This window comes from Pollicipes pollicipes, unplaced genomic scaffold (genome assembly GCF_011947565.3).
Source record: "Pollicipes pollicipes isolate AB1234 unplaced genomic scaffold, Ppol_2.1 Scaffold_7261;HRSCAF=8764_pilon_pilon_pilon, whole genome shotgun sequence".
Classification (NCBI taxonomy): Eukaryota; Metazoa; Arthropoda; class Thecostraca; order Pollicipedomorpha; family Pollicipedidae; genus Pollicipes; species Pollicipes pollicipes.
The window spans coordinates 2,549,682-2,568,215 of record NW_023597054.1 but is presented as its reverse complement, the minus strand read 5'-3'; the positions used below and the strand labels follow the sequence as shown (position 1 = coordinate 2,568,215).

Here is an 18,534-nt window from a genome sequence, read left to right as displayed (position 1 = left end):
CCTGCTCGGACACACTCGATTATTCGGGGGCCCTCCACATTTTGTCTTGGGCACTTCCGATCTGAATGGAGGGCCCCACGCAGTTGTCGGAGACTACATCTGTTCGCCGCTGCAGCCGCACTGGATTGTTCGGGGCCCTTTTATTGGGTTTTGGTGTTTGAGTTTGGGGCCGTACTCTCCTGTCTGGGCCACTTGATAATCTGCTCGGGTATGCTCTGTCTTTAGGGGGCCCTCCACACTGGGTTTTGGCTACTTCTTATTTCAATGGAGGGCCCTACGCTCTTGTTAGCAGCCCTATTTGTTAGCCTGCTCGGGCACACTTGATCATTCAGGCCCTCTTCGTTGGGTCTTGGGTTCTTCCTATTTGAATGGAGGGCCCCATGTTCTTGTCGAGGTCGTCTATGTTAACCCGCTCGGGCGCACTCGATCGTTCAGAGCCCTATACATTTGAGTATGCCTTATTTGAATGGATGGTCTTGTGTTCTTGGCGGGCCGGATTTATTCGGCTGCCCGGGCCGGTGGAAGACGCAGAAGGTGGGAGGATGGGGGGAGGGGGAGTAGGAAGCACGGGACCGGCCCCCATAGACCATGCCGAGGGTGCCTAATGGCTCCGAACGGGCCCATAACGGGCCGTGCGGACGCAGTTTTCTTACAACAATAAAAAACACAACAAAATTTAATGTTTTTGGGCTGACAGACTACCAAGGACCATCGTTAGCAAAAGTAAAGAGTTCATAAGTAAACGAAGTTCATTCTACGCTTATTGAGAAAGTGTTGCTCGGGGAAAATGTTGGGGCTCATTACGCTGCCAAGAGGCATCACGCTGTTGGTTGCTTGGCCCTCCATGTCCACTTGCCGGGTCAATCTGATCGCTGAGGAACTTTTCACGTTGTTCTTGACCTCTTTGCATTTTCTCGTGGGACTCAATGTGCTGTTGGTACACCATCCGCCTCTATGCCTGAGCACTGTTGATTGATCGGGTTTTCCTCCACGGATTCTTCCCATTCGCCCGAAAGGCTCCATACACTTTTTCCGGGGTCCCATATGCCAGGGTACACTCACTTGTTCAGGGGCACTTCACATAAGTCTCGGGTTCTTTCCACTTGCTTGGAGTGCCTTGTGCTGTTGCTAGGGCTTTTATAAGTTAAGGCACGGAGACACCCGATGCCTACGGGCCCTCTACTTTGATCGAGGGCTCTCTCCCTTTTGTCTCATTTGGGGAGGACTCTTCACCCCTATCGAAGCTCGTCATTGGGACTTTTACGACGTACTTGGCTGCTGAGGCTATATGGCATCGCCTGCCTCTCACCCTGGCAGGAAGGGCACGGCACCGGGAGGTTTCAAACCCCGCACCTCTGGTCTCCCGGGCGTGCAACGGTTAACACAGACGCTTTAACCACTAAACTGCCGGCACCCCTCCCATCGGGGTTCGTGTTGCTAACCTGCCCGTGAGCTCTTGGCCTCACCGGGGTATTAATTCATGGTCTTGGCTAATCGCACTTTGCTCGGAGGGTCTTCTGCTATGACCAGGGCTTTATGTGTCAGCCTGCCGGGGTACTACCTATCGTTTAGGGGCCACCACGTTGGTCTTGCGTTCCTTTTGCTTGCTCTGAGCGCCCTATACTTGTTGACGAGAGCCACTTTGTTGGCATCCTGCGGCACCCATGATCGCTCAGGTTCCGTCCCTATTGGTCTCGGTGCCTTCGCCTTAGAGCAGCAGTCGGGTATGCGCCGATAAATTTTTACGCGCGAATGCCGGTGGTAATTTTACGTGCCGCCGACGTCGTATGTGTCATTTCCATCGGCTGTTGAGTGTGTGCCACTTACTTTGTTCATGTAATGTCATGTTCTTAAAATATGTTGAATGTTTTGTTGTGCTGTACTGTTAAGTCATCAGCCATCAGCTGATTACAACACCCAGCCGGCTAGCCATAAATACATAAGCTAGGAATCAAGTCCATGCTTGGTTTTGATGGTTGTTAGCACCCAACTCAAGTTCATTTGGTCTGTTGTGCCGAAACACTTAGCCTCAAAATCAAGGACATTTTACGTGATCTGTAGAAAATGGGTGAGCTCTATGTGTGTGCATGCGCACGCCTACGCTTTATAGGGCTGTGCACAGTAAGACGGGTCTCCATATTTAGTAAATAAAGGAGGAATAAATATATGAATATATGAATATATGAATACATATATATATATATATATATATATATATATATATATATATATATATATATATATACCTGTCTTAAAGTGTGATGACCGAAATGCGAGGACAATTCTTGGGAGGGGCCCCACAATGTCCCGTGCCCCCCCCCCCCTTGACAAAATCCTGGATCCGCCCCTGCACTACACTTAAGATATATGCCGACTTACCTAGTTCACCAGCTATCTACCTCAAGATGCGTTATCTTTTTTTGATCGCTTATCGGCCACCACTTACTATTACAACCGCAGAGCCGACGCCGCGAGGCCTATGGAGACTGCAACGCGGGATATCGAGGCTGTTGCTATGCCTTGCGGGCGTGCTTGTTCAAACCATGTTACACACTTTTTTTCAGTACTCAGTTCTGACCGAATTCTGAATATTCTAAGGCGAGCATGGATTCGCCACGCTAATACGAATTTGGGACCCCATTTCATCTACAGTCTACGTTCAGGGAGTCCTCAATATCTCTGAACAATAAAAAACAAACATGGAACCGGAGTCTACGTGACAATTATTGGACCACCTGCGGCGATCAGTAAGTTGTTGCGCCATTGAGGGCTTCTGTGTTGATCCGGGACCAACTGCGCGGGTCAGAAGGCCTGCCATATCAGGGAGAGGAACAATTTGGTATGATGTATCCTAATGGCCTTCTGTTCGACCAGGAGATCCCATCCCGTGTCGCCAGAATGATAGCCAGAAAACACTTTGCGATGGGGCGAAATGGCCCTTCAGCCCTCGACCCAAAACGTTAAGGTGTGTCGGGTGTCCTTCTCCATGGGCCCTTGCCTGGAAGGAAATAAGGGGTCTCAATATTGTTGAGTAGAGTGGAAGTCTCATTATTGTCGAATAGAATGGGTTGAAATGAGTTTAAAAGAGCGAACAAGGCCAGCCCATGTTTGTCAGAGAACGTTCATTTTTCAGAAGGGACTAGTTAAGCAAATTACATCGAAAGATTTGAACATGCCCGCCCGAATCCTCGAGCGCAAGGACGGGGATGGCCGAGGTTGCAGCTTCCGTAAAACCGAACGGCGTCGGCCACTGCAAGTGCCACCACACGGCGGGCGCCGTGTTAATCCGTCTTCTGGATAGATAAACAGTTATGGAAACACGAAAAATAGAGACTCTACCTTAACTTTTCCAATTTTACCACCAGATTCCAGCATCACTTTGTGGTGCTTTAAGGGCCAATCCGTTCTTATCATGGATCTAAAAATCGTGCACGTAAAAATGCGCCCACGTTATCTTGTAAATGCAAGATTTGGTGTCCTGAAGCGTTCAAAGGTACCTCTCTCAGAAGCGTCATCATTTTCGAACACCCGTTGGCCACGGCTTAATATTGGCTGTTGGGCCAACGCTGCGCAGCCTGGGGAGGCTGCAACGCCTGGCGTCGAGGTTTTTGTTGCTGAGGTTTGCGAGTGCGCATACTCAGAAATCATGTCACAGAACTTATATCACAGGTAGATTCAAGTGTCTAAAAGTATTTATATCAGAAGCGTCATCATTTTCGTCCACCAGTGGGCCACAGCTATAAATTAGCCACTGCACTAATGCTCTGCGGATTATGGAGACTGCAACGCCTGGTGTCGAGGTTTTTGTTAAGATTTGCGAGAACGCATGCTAAAAATACTGTGTTACGTAAGCTGTACCACTAATCGATTCTGGCTGGATGTTGAACATTTCCAGCCAAACATGGCCTGGGCCATGTTAATACACATTGTTGACCACGCGATGAACAATCAAATTTTTATCTTCAAACTTGGATCAAACCTATCGATCTACAATCTACCTTCGCAACGTCATTAATTGTCTGCAGAACCCAGATGAAAAATTTCGACAAAGTTTCGGAATTCTATCCTTTTAGAAGAAGTTCACTAACCCATTGTAAATTAAGGGCCCCCGTTGATTTATTTCATGCGGTTCGTTCAACCCCTGATTTTTGCAGTTTATTGACTTTAAAATACGAGCAGAATTGATCTCACAGTAGCTTCTGTTTCTGTTCTGTTTACAAGATAAAAACAGCAATAAACGAAGAAAAGCGTTTCCCTTGTTAACAAACAAGCTATGTCCGAGGTTTAGGGGTGGGGGCGGGGGGGGGGGGGGGAAGTCACCATAAGAGGGGCTTTTTCAACCCCGTGTTCTTGGCAGTGGCGTATGCAGAGCCTTGGTAAGGCTCTGCATACGCCACTGCCTACGCACAAAAGCAGATCAACTCATCTACGTTGAATGATGGGCAATGAAATGTCCGCTGGGCCAACTGATACCTAAGGCAGGCGGCTTCCCGCAGTTTTTTTCTGCGGTGGTCTGTTGCAAGTGAAGATAATTCGGGAAAAGATGCTGCTGCAGGTGTCTGACATATGTTTTACAGACCAATTAGCAGTAATGCTGATCCAGAAACATGCAACAAAACAGAAATACGATCAGTTTGCAGTCAAGCGGGAGACAGCCGGGCCTGGGCGGAGGCCACCGACGGCGGACGGGAGCGGGGCTCAGATAAGGAATAGGTGACAGAAGCGTCTTCATTCTGTAGCTTGGTTTTTAAAGGAGAATTTCCAGTTGTATGGCTTTTCACATTGTTGTTGGCTGTTTCAAAGTTCCGAATTTGTTTCCGTCTAAAATGCTGCGACAGGTATTATCTCTTGAAAATCAGCCAGCGAAATGAAAACGCTTGAAAAGTGGTCGTACCGTGGGCCATCAATTTGCTTTCAGAATTATCACCAACCTATGTCCTGGCCATATTTTAGCATTTACTCTGTGGAGGCAGATGCTTTCTCAATGACCTAAAATGCCTATCCGCGCGTGGAATTTTGCCTCCCCAGGAAGGACAATGTTGAAATGGACGGATAATTCCGGGAAGCTGGACATCCTTATTTGCCGAATGAGTTAGATGAGTCGAAGATGCAAGATAGTGCACCAGTGAGGAACAGCTCTATGTGCTTATCTAGCAAAACAGCCATGACATTTGAATAAAGAACGATAACAACCTCCATATCTAACCCCTCTCCCCGATCATCGGGCTTGCTATCCAGAAAAAGTTCCTGAAGTGCGTCCTGAGCTTGCCCCCCCCCCCCCATTTTCTGAAACGTTCTACGCCTATGCGTGGTCAAGTTGTGGTTGTAATGTTCCATTCGCTAATGCAGGCTTACTACTGTATGCTTAAATCAAACATTACTTGCAATAATGTCAACCCAAGAAGCCCAGCACACAGCCCAAAACAGTCACACAGCCAACCGCGCTGCACCACACAGACAAAAACGCGCACAACAGGCCGACGCCCCACACGCAGACTCCGCAGCAGTGACATGACCAAACACAGGCTCCTGTGGCTTGCGCTAGGCGAAGGAATATCTAGTTTAACGTCAACTACGGAAGCAAACTTCCAAAACACCTGAGCACTACGGTGGTCTAGCCCGTCCGTATTCCGATCAGGACCTGCGCTTGATCCAACTACGGCTCTTCGATTCGGCAGTACTCTTTAATCTCTATCATACCAATGTACTTTTGCGCCTGGCGGGTAGCGGACTGCGACCAATACGGACTGCGTCTACCGCGGCCTTTTAAGTCCGAGCCGAGCCGTGTAGCGGGTCTCTGAGTCTGGTGCGGACATCAAGCTATCTTCCGGTCTGGCCTCTCGCTGTGTTAAATGTATTGGCGCTCCTTAAAGCTAGCCTCACGGGCTTGCAGGATTTGTAGGGTTCCCTATTCAATTGGAATAGGAAACTCCAGGGGTGTAGTTTCCCTTTTCATTGGGGGGGAGTCAGCCCCCAACTTGGGTCTCAGCACCCCACGTTTAGGCAAAAAATGCTAAAACCTGGGGGGGATCTGTTTGCTTGCGTATTATTATTTGCATTTGCCTACATTTGCTAACATTTTGCCTATATGTGTTTGCATATTAAGCTTGGGACATTTTTCAACCGCTCAGCTCTGACCTTTTGCGAAACTACGTCCCTGAAAAGAGCCTTTCATCCAGTTTCCGAGGCTGGGCAATGAAAAATGACACCCAACCAGCCACAAAAACCAAACAAACGGTTTCATCTCCATATTTGGCCTGCTTTCCTCTCCCAATGGAAGCGGGGGGGGGGGGGGTAGGCTGGCGCCCAGGTTGAGTTCTGGAATCTTTGCTCTCAGCTAAATAGAGTGTCGAATAATTTTATAAGTAAACACACATATATTTATATAATTAGTGGCAAAGATACACAAATTCACAGGAAGGGATGAGTTACCCGCAGATTTTTCAATAACATATCGTTAGCTAGACTTCTTGATTTTTCTCGCTTCGCTCTTTGGTCCAGCATCCCTACCGTTCACCATTGTGTTATGCGTGATATTTCCACTTATATCGTCGTCGTTTCCTCCAACTTTATTTTGTCGTCCTCGTAACTAGGAGTACTGGTTCCTCATTTTTTCGGTAATATTGTCCTGCTCACTCGACGGATTTCTCACCGACACCATACGGCAATCACGTGATTCCCAAAGCCCAGCTTGCATAAAAGCAACAAGCGCCGTGACTGACTAAATTTAGGTAAAGTCCCTGCATGTTTTTTTTTTAAGTTACGTGCTCGTACACCATGTTGTGTAATGCGTAATGTTATGAACACCTTTCTAGAGATAATCGCCGCACTCACGAATAAGGAACCACAGGAAAAAAATGTCTCATTGGGAGTAGTATGCCTACAGGCAATAGCATTATTCGCCGAGATTAATTAAACAATTTATCAGATTAAATAGGCAAATCCCTGTTTTAAAACCGACTAACAGGGGATGACTGCGAATAGTGGCAAAAACATTGATGCGCCGACATTACCTGGACTTTCACGAAACAGATGCTTTTGTCCTAACATGGGCGCAAACGCCACTTTATCTCGTCACAGAGTAATACTGGAATCCCTTATCGGCAGGCCAGAATCCCCTCAGCTTATTATTCTCAGTTGTTGGAATCACACCTCGGCACGCCGGAATCCCTCATCGGCTCTGAGGAGTCGTAACGCAAAACATCTGTGACGCATTCAGCCGTTGTGATACAAATCCTTTCGTTACTCTCGTGGAAAACCCACAGTCGCCCCAAGCTGCACGCATTATATGAGCTATGCAAGATAATTGATTTGACATATAAACATGGGCCTCACGACGGCGCGTCCTCTCTCATGGCATAAAATTCAGGCTGCACATTATTCATAAATCTGCTATTTTCTTATGGACTGTTCACTGAAACGCATGGAAAATAATAGGCGGGAAATCGGCACGTCATATAACAGCACACATTAGCCACATATTTATACATTGGACATGTTAATTATTGCGATACGATGTAACCACTAAAAGGGACTACGACATAAAACGGGTCGAATTTAGGTGTGGGCACGTTACCTCAAAAGACCTACAGAGCGCGTATTCTGAATTATCTGAAAAGGGAAAAAGGGCCGGGGATCTCATTATTACCAACGTGTCGGCGATTCCTCCGCCGCGCCTACATGGTAGAGAGGTGAAGGCGCCGAGCGCCCGGCCGTCGGCGCGCCAGGCCGATACGCTCTCCCATCATCGCCTCCGTGTCGACGTCCCTCTCACTGCTACTTCACTCGTTGAACGTGTACTGGTTGACCGTGTGTTACTCCGACGAGGCCATTGTCTTAAGAGGGCCGCCCCCTATTGTTCCTCCTGACGCAAATAGTAGCCCGCGGCGGACAGATACGCCGTGCGCCACAGGTGCCCTGTATGTAAACTCATGTGCGTCGAAGTTGTAAATCTCTAGGTCGTGACTTTCTGGTCAAAAAAGTCAAACAAGGCTAAACTTGGGCCAGGTGCTTAAAGCGCATCTCTCTTTACTTAACCGAGATGCCACTTGGAAAAATTTCAGGTGAGTTAGCTTATCTGACCTTTCCAAGACCAATAATTTAATCCTTAAATCACTTTCTAGTATTTTCATCAAAATTAGCGTCAAGAACAACTGAAAGGCACGTTGATTGCCTTGCAAGTCACGTCACTCGCCTTGGAGACGGCTCGAACAATGAATTAAAATAAATCGTACGTCTTATGCAAGTCAGATTTCTGCGTGCAGTCATTTACAAACACATGAAGGGGCTCCCTGTAAAAGCCACAGAGTCGCGCCCCTATAGCCCGTCCCCAGGAACCTACCCCGGAGTGGCCACGGTGCGGAGTGCTTCGAGTGGCCGAGGTCCATGGCTTACAAAGGGTCTGCGCCGGGCTGATACAAGCCTTTGCGTTGCACATGCGCACCATCCCGCTATGGCACCTGGAACACCTGATTCGGAGCCTTCCATCGCTTGACGGCCAGCCTCGGCTTCCCGAGCCAGCGCGGCCGCCACCTGCCATCTGGCGAGAGTTCATCGAATCAGCTGAACCTGAGTGCCGTTTACAGCCGAGGCCTGAGCCATACACAAAGGGCGGCGCCCGTCTGCCGTACCAAGCAGCCGCACCATGTGGACCGCGGGACGGCACGCGAGCGCCGCGCCGCCGCCGGTGAGAATGTTTACACCATGTGGACCGCGGGACGGCACGCGAGCGCCGCACCGCCGCCGGTGAGAATGTTTACACCATGTGGACCGCGGGACGGCACGCGAGAGCCGCACCCGCCACCGGTGAGAATGTTTACACCATGTGGACCGCGGGACGGCACGCGAGCGCCGCACCGCCGCCGGTGAGAATGTTTACACCATGTGGACCGCGGGACGGCACGCGAGCGCCCGCACCGCCGCCGGTGAGAATGTTTACACCCATGTGGACCGCGGGACGGCACGCGAGCGCCGCACCGCCGCCGGTGAGAATGTTTACACCATGTGGACCGCGGGACGGCACGCGAGCGCCGCGCCGCCGCCGGTGAGAATGTTTACACCATGTGGACCGCGGGACGGCACGCGAGCGCCGCACCGCCGCTGGTAAGAATGCTTACAAAGACTGTTCAGGAATTATGAGCACGCCCGTGTGACCGAGAAATTCAGACAGAGCTCCAAAAAGCTACCTCTTACGACAACTTGTCAAGAAAACCTGTCTTGTTTTGACCTCGATTTACATTTGTTTAGTTTTAACTTCAATATCTCGCCTAAGGTCAGTATAATCAATTGCAATCGTTAGTAAGCTGCCATTGCCTAACAAATCATCTCAAAATTTTATATTGAGTTATCTAATGCCGTTGTCGCATCTGCTTACAGTTTCCCTGATAAGTGTGTCGGCTCGTAGCCATGGCCTGACTTTAACCTGCTGCAGGTTAGCGATCTTAAGAGTTATGCCAATTTATGTCAAATATCGTATATCCAACTGCACACAGCTATGTAAGTTTGGCGTGTCTGCGGTGCACTGTTCGGGAGTTACTCCGGAAAAACCACCGGAGGGGGGGGGGGGGGGGAGGCAAAGTGATTCCTTGCCTCGCCAAAGGTATACAATAAGTACGTGTGAGAATCAGGCGTATCTTCCGTTCCTTCGTGCCGGTTGCCGAGGCCGCTCTACAGTGTACAAATGAACAGCCAACCGGGCGGCACGCATCAACCACGTGACACGCAGTCATCAATTTGGCGGTGTCTGACGTTTGGAACCCGTCGCAACGACGCGACCGGCCAGCGAGATGGCAGACACAACGTGCTGTGTCGGTAATTGTATTCAACGTCTAGACGAAGCCATGGTATTGCAGCGAGCAGTGTATGCACAGGTGTGAATGTTCCATGGCACGCCCATTGTGAAAAGAAAACAACTTGCAGGCAGAGCAGCAGCCCAACAAACCAGCGTGAGCGTGACGTGTGACTTTTGAGACGGATCGCTCGCCGCGTATGGGTCGCCAGTGCTCCAGCCATTCAGACCGACTCTGTGCGCTGCGCGCGCAGGGACGTGTCACATGCGGCGACCACCCAGCTAGGGGAGGAAGGCCTCCGCCGGCGGCGACACGCACGTGTACCGGTGGCTAGCGGAACAGAAGCTAACGCCCACCAGACCGGCCTGACTGTGCGTGGTGCAGGCGCCCAGACTGGTTATAACCGACGTTTCGACGCGCTTGACGGGCGTCCAGACCACCTCGCCGTCTGCCAGCAGCTGCGAGGCCAGCTGGCGTGCCGCGTCCGCCTCCGCCTGCACGCTGAAGGCGCTGTCGTCAGCGGCGCTCAGGTTGAAGAGGCGCTGGCAGGCGGCGGCGTAGTCACCGCTCTCACCGCCGCCGCTCTCCTCCGAGATGGCCACAAAGCGCGAGCAGACGCGGAGCGCCAGCGGCGGCACGGTGGCCGGCCACCAGCTGTACCAGAGCTGGCCCCGGCTGGTCGGCGGCGAGCGGGGCCGCTGCAGCCGCTGAGCTGGCAGCTGCCGTCCGGCCGCCAGCTCAGCGCCGTGCAGCTGGGCAGGTGGCCGCAGGCGGCAGCGCACGCCATCAGGCCCGGCCGCTGCTCACCGCTCCCGGCGGCACCACCGTCCGGCTGGCGGCGGTACAGCCGAGAGGTGACGCCTGGCTCCACCGCGTCCGGCAGCAGCAACAGCAGCAGCAGCGGCAGTCGGAGCAAGGTCAGCATTACCACCACCGTTCCAGGACGTGTCCGCCCAGCCTGAATCCTCCGACGCGACTCCGGGGCGCCTTCTTAAAGGCCGGGTGTGGGGCGGCGCTTGGTAATGGCAAACAGCGGTCCTCGGGGGTTGGGGGGAGGGGGGGGGGGCGTAAAGCTACCGACCTCTAAATATTGACTAAGAGGACAGCAGCAAAACGAGTATTTATTGAGATCCCGAGGGAGTTTTACTACCACGCAAGCACACATGCGTCGGAAAATGGCACAACAGCCGTGTTCCGAGCCCCATCCACTTGCGTACGGCAAAAGGCTAAATATTTGGCATAGACGTCCATTTCTCTGGGGATCCTTTGTTTTCGCCAGCAGCCGAGAGGCGTTCCTGAAGCATATTCCCGTGGGGAAATCACAAACGTAACGACGGCCACATCAATGTGACTGCCGCGCCGAAACATTGAATATGTTTGGCTGTTTTGAAGCACATTCATTGTGTGCCTCAAGGTCAGGTAGTCATACAGCAACCGAGATACGTACGCCTGAATGGCGAAAACAGGAACCCAGCACCCCGAGATGCGGTTTATCGCCCTCATCTCCTTATCATAAACGTTCAACTGGATTGAGCTTGACAGGCAGCCACCGCTTGCCCCCAGACCAGGGGCACAGCTAAAGCCTTGGTAAAGTGTGGGAGAGGCGAGGATTGACAAAAGGGCCCCTGATGATGACAGCTCCTCCCTTCTCTCCAAAGAGGAGAGGATCGCTAGATGCGGCTCACTTCATTTCGAGGCTGCACTATTTTCTATGTCTTAGTTTCTTTAATTTTTTAAACTGGTGCAGAAGCCAGAGGCCACCGCGAGTTGCAATTCTGTTCCTATCTTACAATCAGTAAACGATCTTACAACCAGCGCCAAAATGACGTCATGGAATTCACGGCCAGCGCTATGAATTTGCAATGGTTCAGTAACCTATTTTCCAACATATAACGCTCAGGAACTTTGCTATGATTTTTTTCTTGACTGCTGAGTTATTCACGACTTCGGGAAAGTATATCGTAGACAGGAGTGGGGCCACCAGTTTGTGTTAGTATCGCCAAATCATGCTCGTCTGGGTATGCTGGGCCTCATTCCAAATCAAGTGGCAAAATCTATATAACATAGTTTGAACTTCGCGCTGGCGAGTCTAAGACATCAACCGACCCCCTGCGCTGCACCCTGCCGGACAGCCTGCGCGGCGCCGGCCCCGCAGCTTACACCAGGCGACGGCCGGTGGGTAGACGAAAAATGATGACGCTTCCGACAAAAACGCTTTGTTTGAACGCTTTAGAACATCAACCTGCACGTTCAGAAGATAGTCCGGGTGCATATTTTACCTGTACGGTCACGGGAGGATCAAGGACTTCGACAACGAGGGGAGGGGGGGGGCACGAGACATTGTGAGGGCCGACTGGAGTTTGGTGTCCACTCCCAAAAATAGCCTTGCAATATATATATATACTGATATAAGTTTATATTTACTTCCCCATTTATTTACTAAATACGGAAACCCGTCTTACTGTGCACAGGCCTATGAAGCGTAGGCGTGCGCATGCACACACATAGAGCCCACTCATTTTCTACCGATCATTTTAAATGCTGTGATTTTGAGGCACGTGTTTCGGAACAGCAGGCAAAGTAAACTTCAGATGGCTGCTAACAACCATCGAAACCAAGCATGGACTTGACTGCTAGCTTACGTTTTTATGGCTAGCCGGCTGGGTGATGTAATCAGCTAATGGCTCATGACTAATGCAGCATTTATCCCTTGTTTTTAGGAGTACAACGTGTTAAAACATTTAAAATATGTTAATAACATGATGCGCTAGTAAAGTGAGTGGCACACACTAAACAGCCAATGGAAATGACACATACGACGTCGGCGGCATGTAAAACTACGTTCGGCAATCGCGCGTAAATAATTTATCGGCGCATATTCGACTGCTGCTCTAAGGCGAAGGCACCAACGCTAACAGGGACGGAACCTGAGCGATCATGGGTGCCGCAGGATGCCAACAAAGTGGCTCTCGTCAACAAGTATAGGGCCCTCAGAGCAAGCAAAAGGAACGCAAGACCAACGTGGTGGCCCCTAAACGATAGGTAGTATCCCGGCAGGCTGACACATAAGGCCCTGGTCATAGCACAAGACCCTCCGAGCAAAGGGGAATCAGTCAAGACCATAAATGAGTACCCCTGTGAGATCAAGAGTGCACGGGCAGGTTAGCAACACGAACCCCGATGGGAGGGGTGCCGGCAGTTTAGTGGTTAAAGCGTCTGTGTTAACCGTTGCACGCCCGGGAGACCAGAGGTGCGGGGTTTCGAATCCTCCCGGTGCCGTGCCCTTCCTGCCAGGGTGAGAGGCAGGCGATGCCATATAGCATCAGCAGCCAAGTACGTCGTAAAAGTCCCAATGACGAGCTTCGATAGGGGTGAAGAGTCCTCCCCAAATGAGACAAAAGGGAGAGAGCCCTCGATCAAAGTAGAGGGCCCGTAGGCATCGGGTGTCTCCGTGCCTTAACTTATAAAAGCCCTAGCAACAGCACAAGGCACTCCAAGCAAGTGGAAAGAACCCGAGACTTATATGAAGGTCCCCTATGCAATTGAGTGCACTTAGAGCTTTTCGGATGAATGGGAAGAATCCGTGGAGGAAAACCTGATCAATCAACAGTGCTCAGGCATGGGGGCAGATAGCGTCCCAGCACCACATTGAGTCCTACGAAAAAAAATGCAAAGAGATCAAGAACAACGTGAAAAGCTCCTCAGCGATCAGATTGAGCCGGCAAGTGGACATGGAGGGCCAGGACAACCAACAGCGTGATGCCTCTTGGCAGCGTAATGAGCCCCAACATTTTTCCCCAAGCAACACTTTCTCAATGAGCGAAGAATGAATTTCGTTTACTTATGAACTCTTTGCTTTTGCTAACGATGGTTATTGGTCGTCTATCGGCCCAAAGGCATCCAATTTTGTTGTGTGTGTGTGTTTTTTTTGTAAGAGAACTGCGTCCGCACGGCCGGTTATGGGCCCCTTTGGAGCCTTTAGGCACCCTCGGCCTGGTCGATGGGAGATGGTCTCGTGCCTCCTCGCCACGCCCCACCTCTTGCGTCCACCACCGGTCCGAGCGTCCGCATAGATCCGGCCCGCCAAGAACATAAGACCATCCATTGAAATAAGGACATACTCACGGCGCATTGTGAAGGGCTCAGAACGATCGAGTGCGCCCGAGCAGGTTAACATATAGTGCTTTCTAACAAGAGCGTAAGGCCCTCCATTCGAATGGGAAGCACCGAAGACCTCGTACAAATGGCCCCAGAATGATGGAACGTGGCCCGAACGCTTATCAGAACGGGCCCGACAAGAGCGTAGGGCCCTCCATTGAAATAGGAAGTAGCCAAAACCCAGTGTGGAGGGCCCCCTAAAGACAGCGTATACCCGAGCAGATTATCAAGTGGCCCAGACAGGAGAGTAGGGCCCCAAACTCAAACACCAAAATCCCAATAAAAGGGCCCCGAACAATCCAGTGCGGCTGCAGCGGCGAACAGATGGAGTCTCCGACAACTGCGTGGGGCCCTCCATTCAGATCGGAAGTGCCCAAGACAAAATGTGGAGGGCCCCCGAATAATCGAGTGTGTTCGAGCAGGTTAACAAGTAGGGCCCGCCACAAGAGCATAGGGCCGCCCGATTCAGAAAAGAAGTCCCCAAGATCCAGTGTGGAGGGTTCCCAAACGACTGGGTGTGCCCAAGCAGGCCATCAGATGGCCCCCCGACAGAAGTGTAGGGCCCTAGGCCAGTGACAGAGAATGGGAAATGCCCTAGACCAAGTGTAGAGGGCCTATGAGCATATCGCAGGTGTGTCGGCAGGTTGACCGAGATCCACGAAAAGGACCCCTGAGCAACCGAGAATACCCCGGCAGGTTAAGATATGGGACCCGGCTATACCTCACGGAGCCCTTCTGGCGAATGGAAAGAATCCGTGGAAGGGCCCGCGATTGACAAGAGTGTCCCGGCACGTTCATAGGAAGGGCTCCAACAACAGCGCAGTGCCCTCCGAGCAAATGCAAAGAAATGAACGGCAATGTGGAATGCTCCTTTACGATTGAAATGATCCTACAAGGGGGCATATGGGTCTCCCGGAAAGGGCATGGGCCTCTAGACAGTGTAATGAAGCTTAAGATTTCCAATTTACAACTTTTACCAATCAGTGAATAGCTATTTTCCTTCTTCTCATACGGCCTTTACTTTCGCTTAGATTTGTTCTTGGTCGCATGGAAGTGCAGAGATACCCAATTTTGTTGTGTTTTGTGTTTAAAAAGCTGCACCTGTTCCGCCAGCGATGGCCCCCTCGGAACCAATGGGCTCCTTCGGGGCCCAAAGGGGGCCATGACCCCGTGCCCCCGTCCCCTCCGGATCCGCCCCTGATGTAGTGCAAAAGTAAGCCAAAGACAGCTTTAATCTGAAAAGTAGGGCCAGCCAGTTAACACTTCCCCCCCCCACCTTGAAAAGTGGGGGCATGGCCACCTGCTCCCCCTCCCTGTTCCTACACCCATGCGACCACGGTATGAAATGACCACGGCGTGAAATGGATGCTCATTGTCGCACAATGAAGCCCTTTCCTCGTAGCAGTTTTGGCCCACCATTTTCCTCTGGTGTCGCGGGCAATAGAAGCTGCCATATCCATAAAGTCGCCGCAACAGCGACAAATAATGGTAGTGTTGAAAGTGCCTTCGAAATCGCATGCACTTCATGCCTGTTCTTCGCCTTGCTCCTAACGTTTCGTTGCGATCAATGATTAAGGTGGGGTGGCGGTGGGATTGGAGTACGGTGTAAGATACATCAAACTTCATTCCACTGTAAGTGTTGGGCGTGCATAGAAGCGTAACTGTATGAAGTTGGCGTTTCATAAATAGCCATTACCTGTGCAAGTAAAGTACTGCAAATACCACGAAATTCCCAACATTGCGACCGCAAACAAGCATTGGCCGGCTGAGCCCGATGTTAAGTGATAGCCCACGTGATATTCAGTTACTGCTGCACTTGGCATAGGGCAGTGGTTAGCATCAGCAAATGCTGAGAGAGGTTACGGTATACATTGGTACCTGATGTTACCAGCCTCCGCCCCTCACTTAAGCTTCCAACAACTCCAGACCTCTAAACTTGTGAAAAAAGTGGGCAAAACTTAGGGAGACATATTTCCTGATGTATTTTATGGCCAGCTTGTCATCTCACTGTCCAGGCACCCAAATTTATTAATTGGAATTGTGCCCCTGCACTCTTTCATAACTGTTATGTAATCAGTGTTTTTTGAAACTTTTGCCAGGTGATAAAACATGAAAAAGTACACTTTCCAGGAATCAGAAGTGATGCACATGAAAATGCTAAATTGCTTTGCTTGACAGCCAGCAAATCTATGCAGGATCAGTTTTGATTCTTATTTGAAGGTGGAACCAGTATCAATTCTATGGTACAGCCACACAAAATGAGTGACATTTTGCCTTCTGTCCATGCATGTCCAGCTTAGGAGCATAGCTATGGTGAGATATGAACTATGCTATTAATCCAGTAACTTTGTGGTGAATGGTAAGTGGATATTGTATTTTCACAAATAGGTTTCTGTTCTTTATCAGTGACCTTTTTTCAGTCAGGATAACTTGAGTACCTTGAACCATGGACTACCCACAATTCCATGCACTAGGTAATTCATGCCCAAGCTGTGAACTGATCTGATGGGCAAATGACATTCTTCAGAGTCCTAATGAGTCTTTAAGGAGTCTAAGGAGACTCCCTTCTGTTTTTCTTCAGTGCCAGTGCCAACCATAACTGACATGAGGACCTTTTCACCAGCACTGGCATGGAGTTATGTAGTACAGTCATTAATTGGCAGTCCTTTCCCCTGACAATGACCCAGTAGAAAAGTGATGATGCACATAAGAACTGTGCTACTAGCAAACAATACTGTGTGTGTTTATGACAATCATTTCCATGAGGTCATTGTGATTGAGCCCCTCTGCAGACAGCTGGTCGCCTTACGCTGGTCCGTTTCAGATGCGCCGTCGGAATGCCAGTGGTCCAGCGCCTGAACACGCGGCCCAGTACCACCGGCTGACGGCCGTCGGCGACGGGCAGTTCTGCGACGAGCAGGTTGGAACAGCGAGTTATGGTCCGCTGGCCCAGCGGTCTGGTTTGCGGTACACTTTGTCCCGAAAAGACTCGTTGCGGCTATAAGAAATGGAACCACATCGGGAACGGCGTGGGAACACTGTGCTGTCTGCTATGGGTAGTTATGGCTCAGCTAGGTCGAGGTCGTTCAGCCATTGTTCGGCATGGAGGCCCACCGGTCGTGCTCCCGCTGCCGTTCGAGCTGTGGCCTGCTGGCCGTTCGACCTGTGTTCCGCTGGCCGTTCGAGCTGTGTCCCGCTGGCCGTTCGAGCCGTGCTTCCGCTGGCCGTTCGAGCTGTGGCCTGCTGGCCGTTCGACCTGTGTTGCGCTTGGCCGTTCGAGCCGTGTCCCGCTGGCCGTTCGAGCCGTGTCCCGCTGGCCGTTCGAGCCGTGTCCCGCTTGGCCGTTCGAGCTGTGGGTCGTCCGTCTCACGGACGCTGGCCGGCGCAGTTTCAGACAGTGCGGAAGCCGATCCCGTGGAAAAGCATCTTCCTGGCGTCATTCTTGTTCGCCGGCGGCACCACACTGCTCGTCATGGGCAGCTTGCTTGTATCCGGCTTTTTCGACGAGCGGGTAAGCGGGGCGGGGGTCGGAACTCAACCCCGTCCGTGACGTCGGCGGACGGGCTGTTCACGGTCCACTGACCGTGACATCCGTTCGCGGACACGCAGCTGCGGTTGGTCGCCGCTTCCCCCGCCCTGATGATCAGCGAACTGTTAGTGCTGTCCATATGTGCGCCGAACACCGCGTGTTTTTATATTAGCGGCCTGTGGGGTTGTCGCAGCCGGTGTTCCGTACGTGTGCGGGCCACCCAGGTACAGTGACGCCATATGTTTCCGCAGTACGCCGACCGCACCTGGCCCCTGATCGTGCTGGGCCTCATCATGTTCGTGCCGGGCGCCTATCACGTGCGTATGGCATACCTGGCCTACATCGGCTACGACGGCTACTCATTCGAGGACATTCCCAGCTTCGACTGAGCCGTCCGGTGTAGCCGGCTCCGCTGGCCGGTGGCCGGACTGCCGGAGGGCACGCCACCGCTGGCCGGTGGCCGGCTGCCGGAAGACACGCCACCGCTGGCTGGTGGCCGGCTGCCGGAGGGCACGCCACCGCTGGCCGGTGGCCGGCTGCCGGAGGACACTCCACCGCTGGCCGGTGACCGGCTGCCGGAGGGCACGTCACCGCTGGCTGCATATAGCTGCAATGCAGCTCACCAGTGACATCCAATCATTCTGTAGGTACCGTTTTGTGCACGAGGCTGCTGCTGAGGCTGCTGAGGCTGCTGACAACCGGCTACGGTATGATGGTCTGTGTTTCTGTTCCATCAGACGGGCATGGACGATGTGCTAAAGTGTGCGCGCATGCACGGTTGGGGCCACGTGTTGTGAGGTGCGCTCAGGCACGTGTTGTGAGGTGCGCTCAGGCACGTGTTGTGAAGTGCGCTCAGGCACGTGTTGTGAGGTGCGCTCAGGCACATGTTGTGAGGTGGGCGCGGGCCAGTGACGGAAGCGGGGCGGAGCGGTTATCGGCGGGCGGCGCTCCCTGTCCAGTGTGGTACTCACGCCGCCCGCACCGCCTTACCCGTCGAGGCCCGTCTCTCGTGGCCCTGGTGATGGCGCCATCAGCTGCTGAGCTTGCGGTCGGCAGTTA

At 51.8% G+C, this 18,534-nt stretch overlaps 1 protein-coding gene across 1 annotated transcript; it reads left to right on the top strand.

Moving 5' to 3' along the window:
• Window positions 1-15,502: 15,502 nt before the first annotated feature.
• LOC119112969 (transmembrane protein 230-like) lies at window positions 15,503-17,895 on the top strand. Its single transcript, XM_037237272.1, has 4 exons — window positions 15,503-15,578; window positions 16,771-16,866; window positions 17,335-17,457; window positions 17,727-17,895. Exons 2-4 carry the CDS (start codon window positions 16,771-16,773, stop codon window positions 17,862-17,864), a joined length of 357 nt encoding a protein of 118 aa, XP_037093167.1. The 5' UTR covers window positions 15,503-15,578; the 3' UTR covers window positions 17,865-17,895.
• Window positions 17,896-18,534: the final 639 nt, after the last annotated feature.

Excerpts from the sequence above, each read along its gene's own strand:
- LOC119112969 (XM_037237272.1), top strand. The coding sequence starts at position 16,771 with ATGCGCCGTCGGAATGCCAGTGGTCCAGCGCCTGAACACGCGGCCCAG. Across the intron at positions 16,867-17,334 it reads GGCAGTTCTGCGACGAGCAG|TTTCAGACAGTGCGGAAGCC; the intron begins GTTGGAACAGCG and ends TGGCCGGCGCAG. Across the intron at positions 17,458-17,726 it reads CCGGCTTTTTCGACGAGCGG|TACGCCGACCGCACCTGGCC; the intron begins GTAAGCGGGGCG and ends ATGTTTCCGCAG.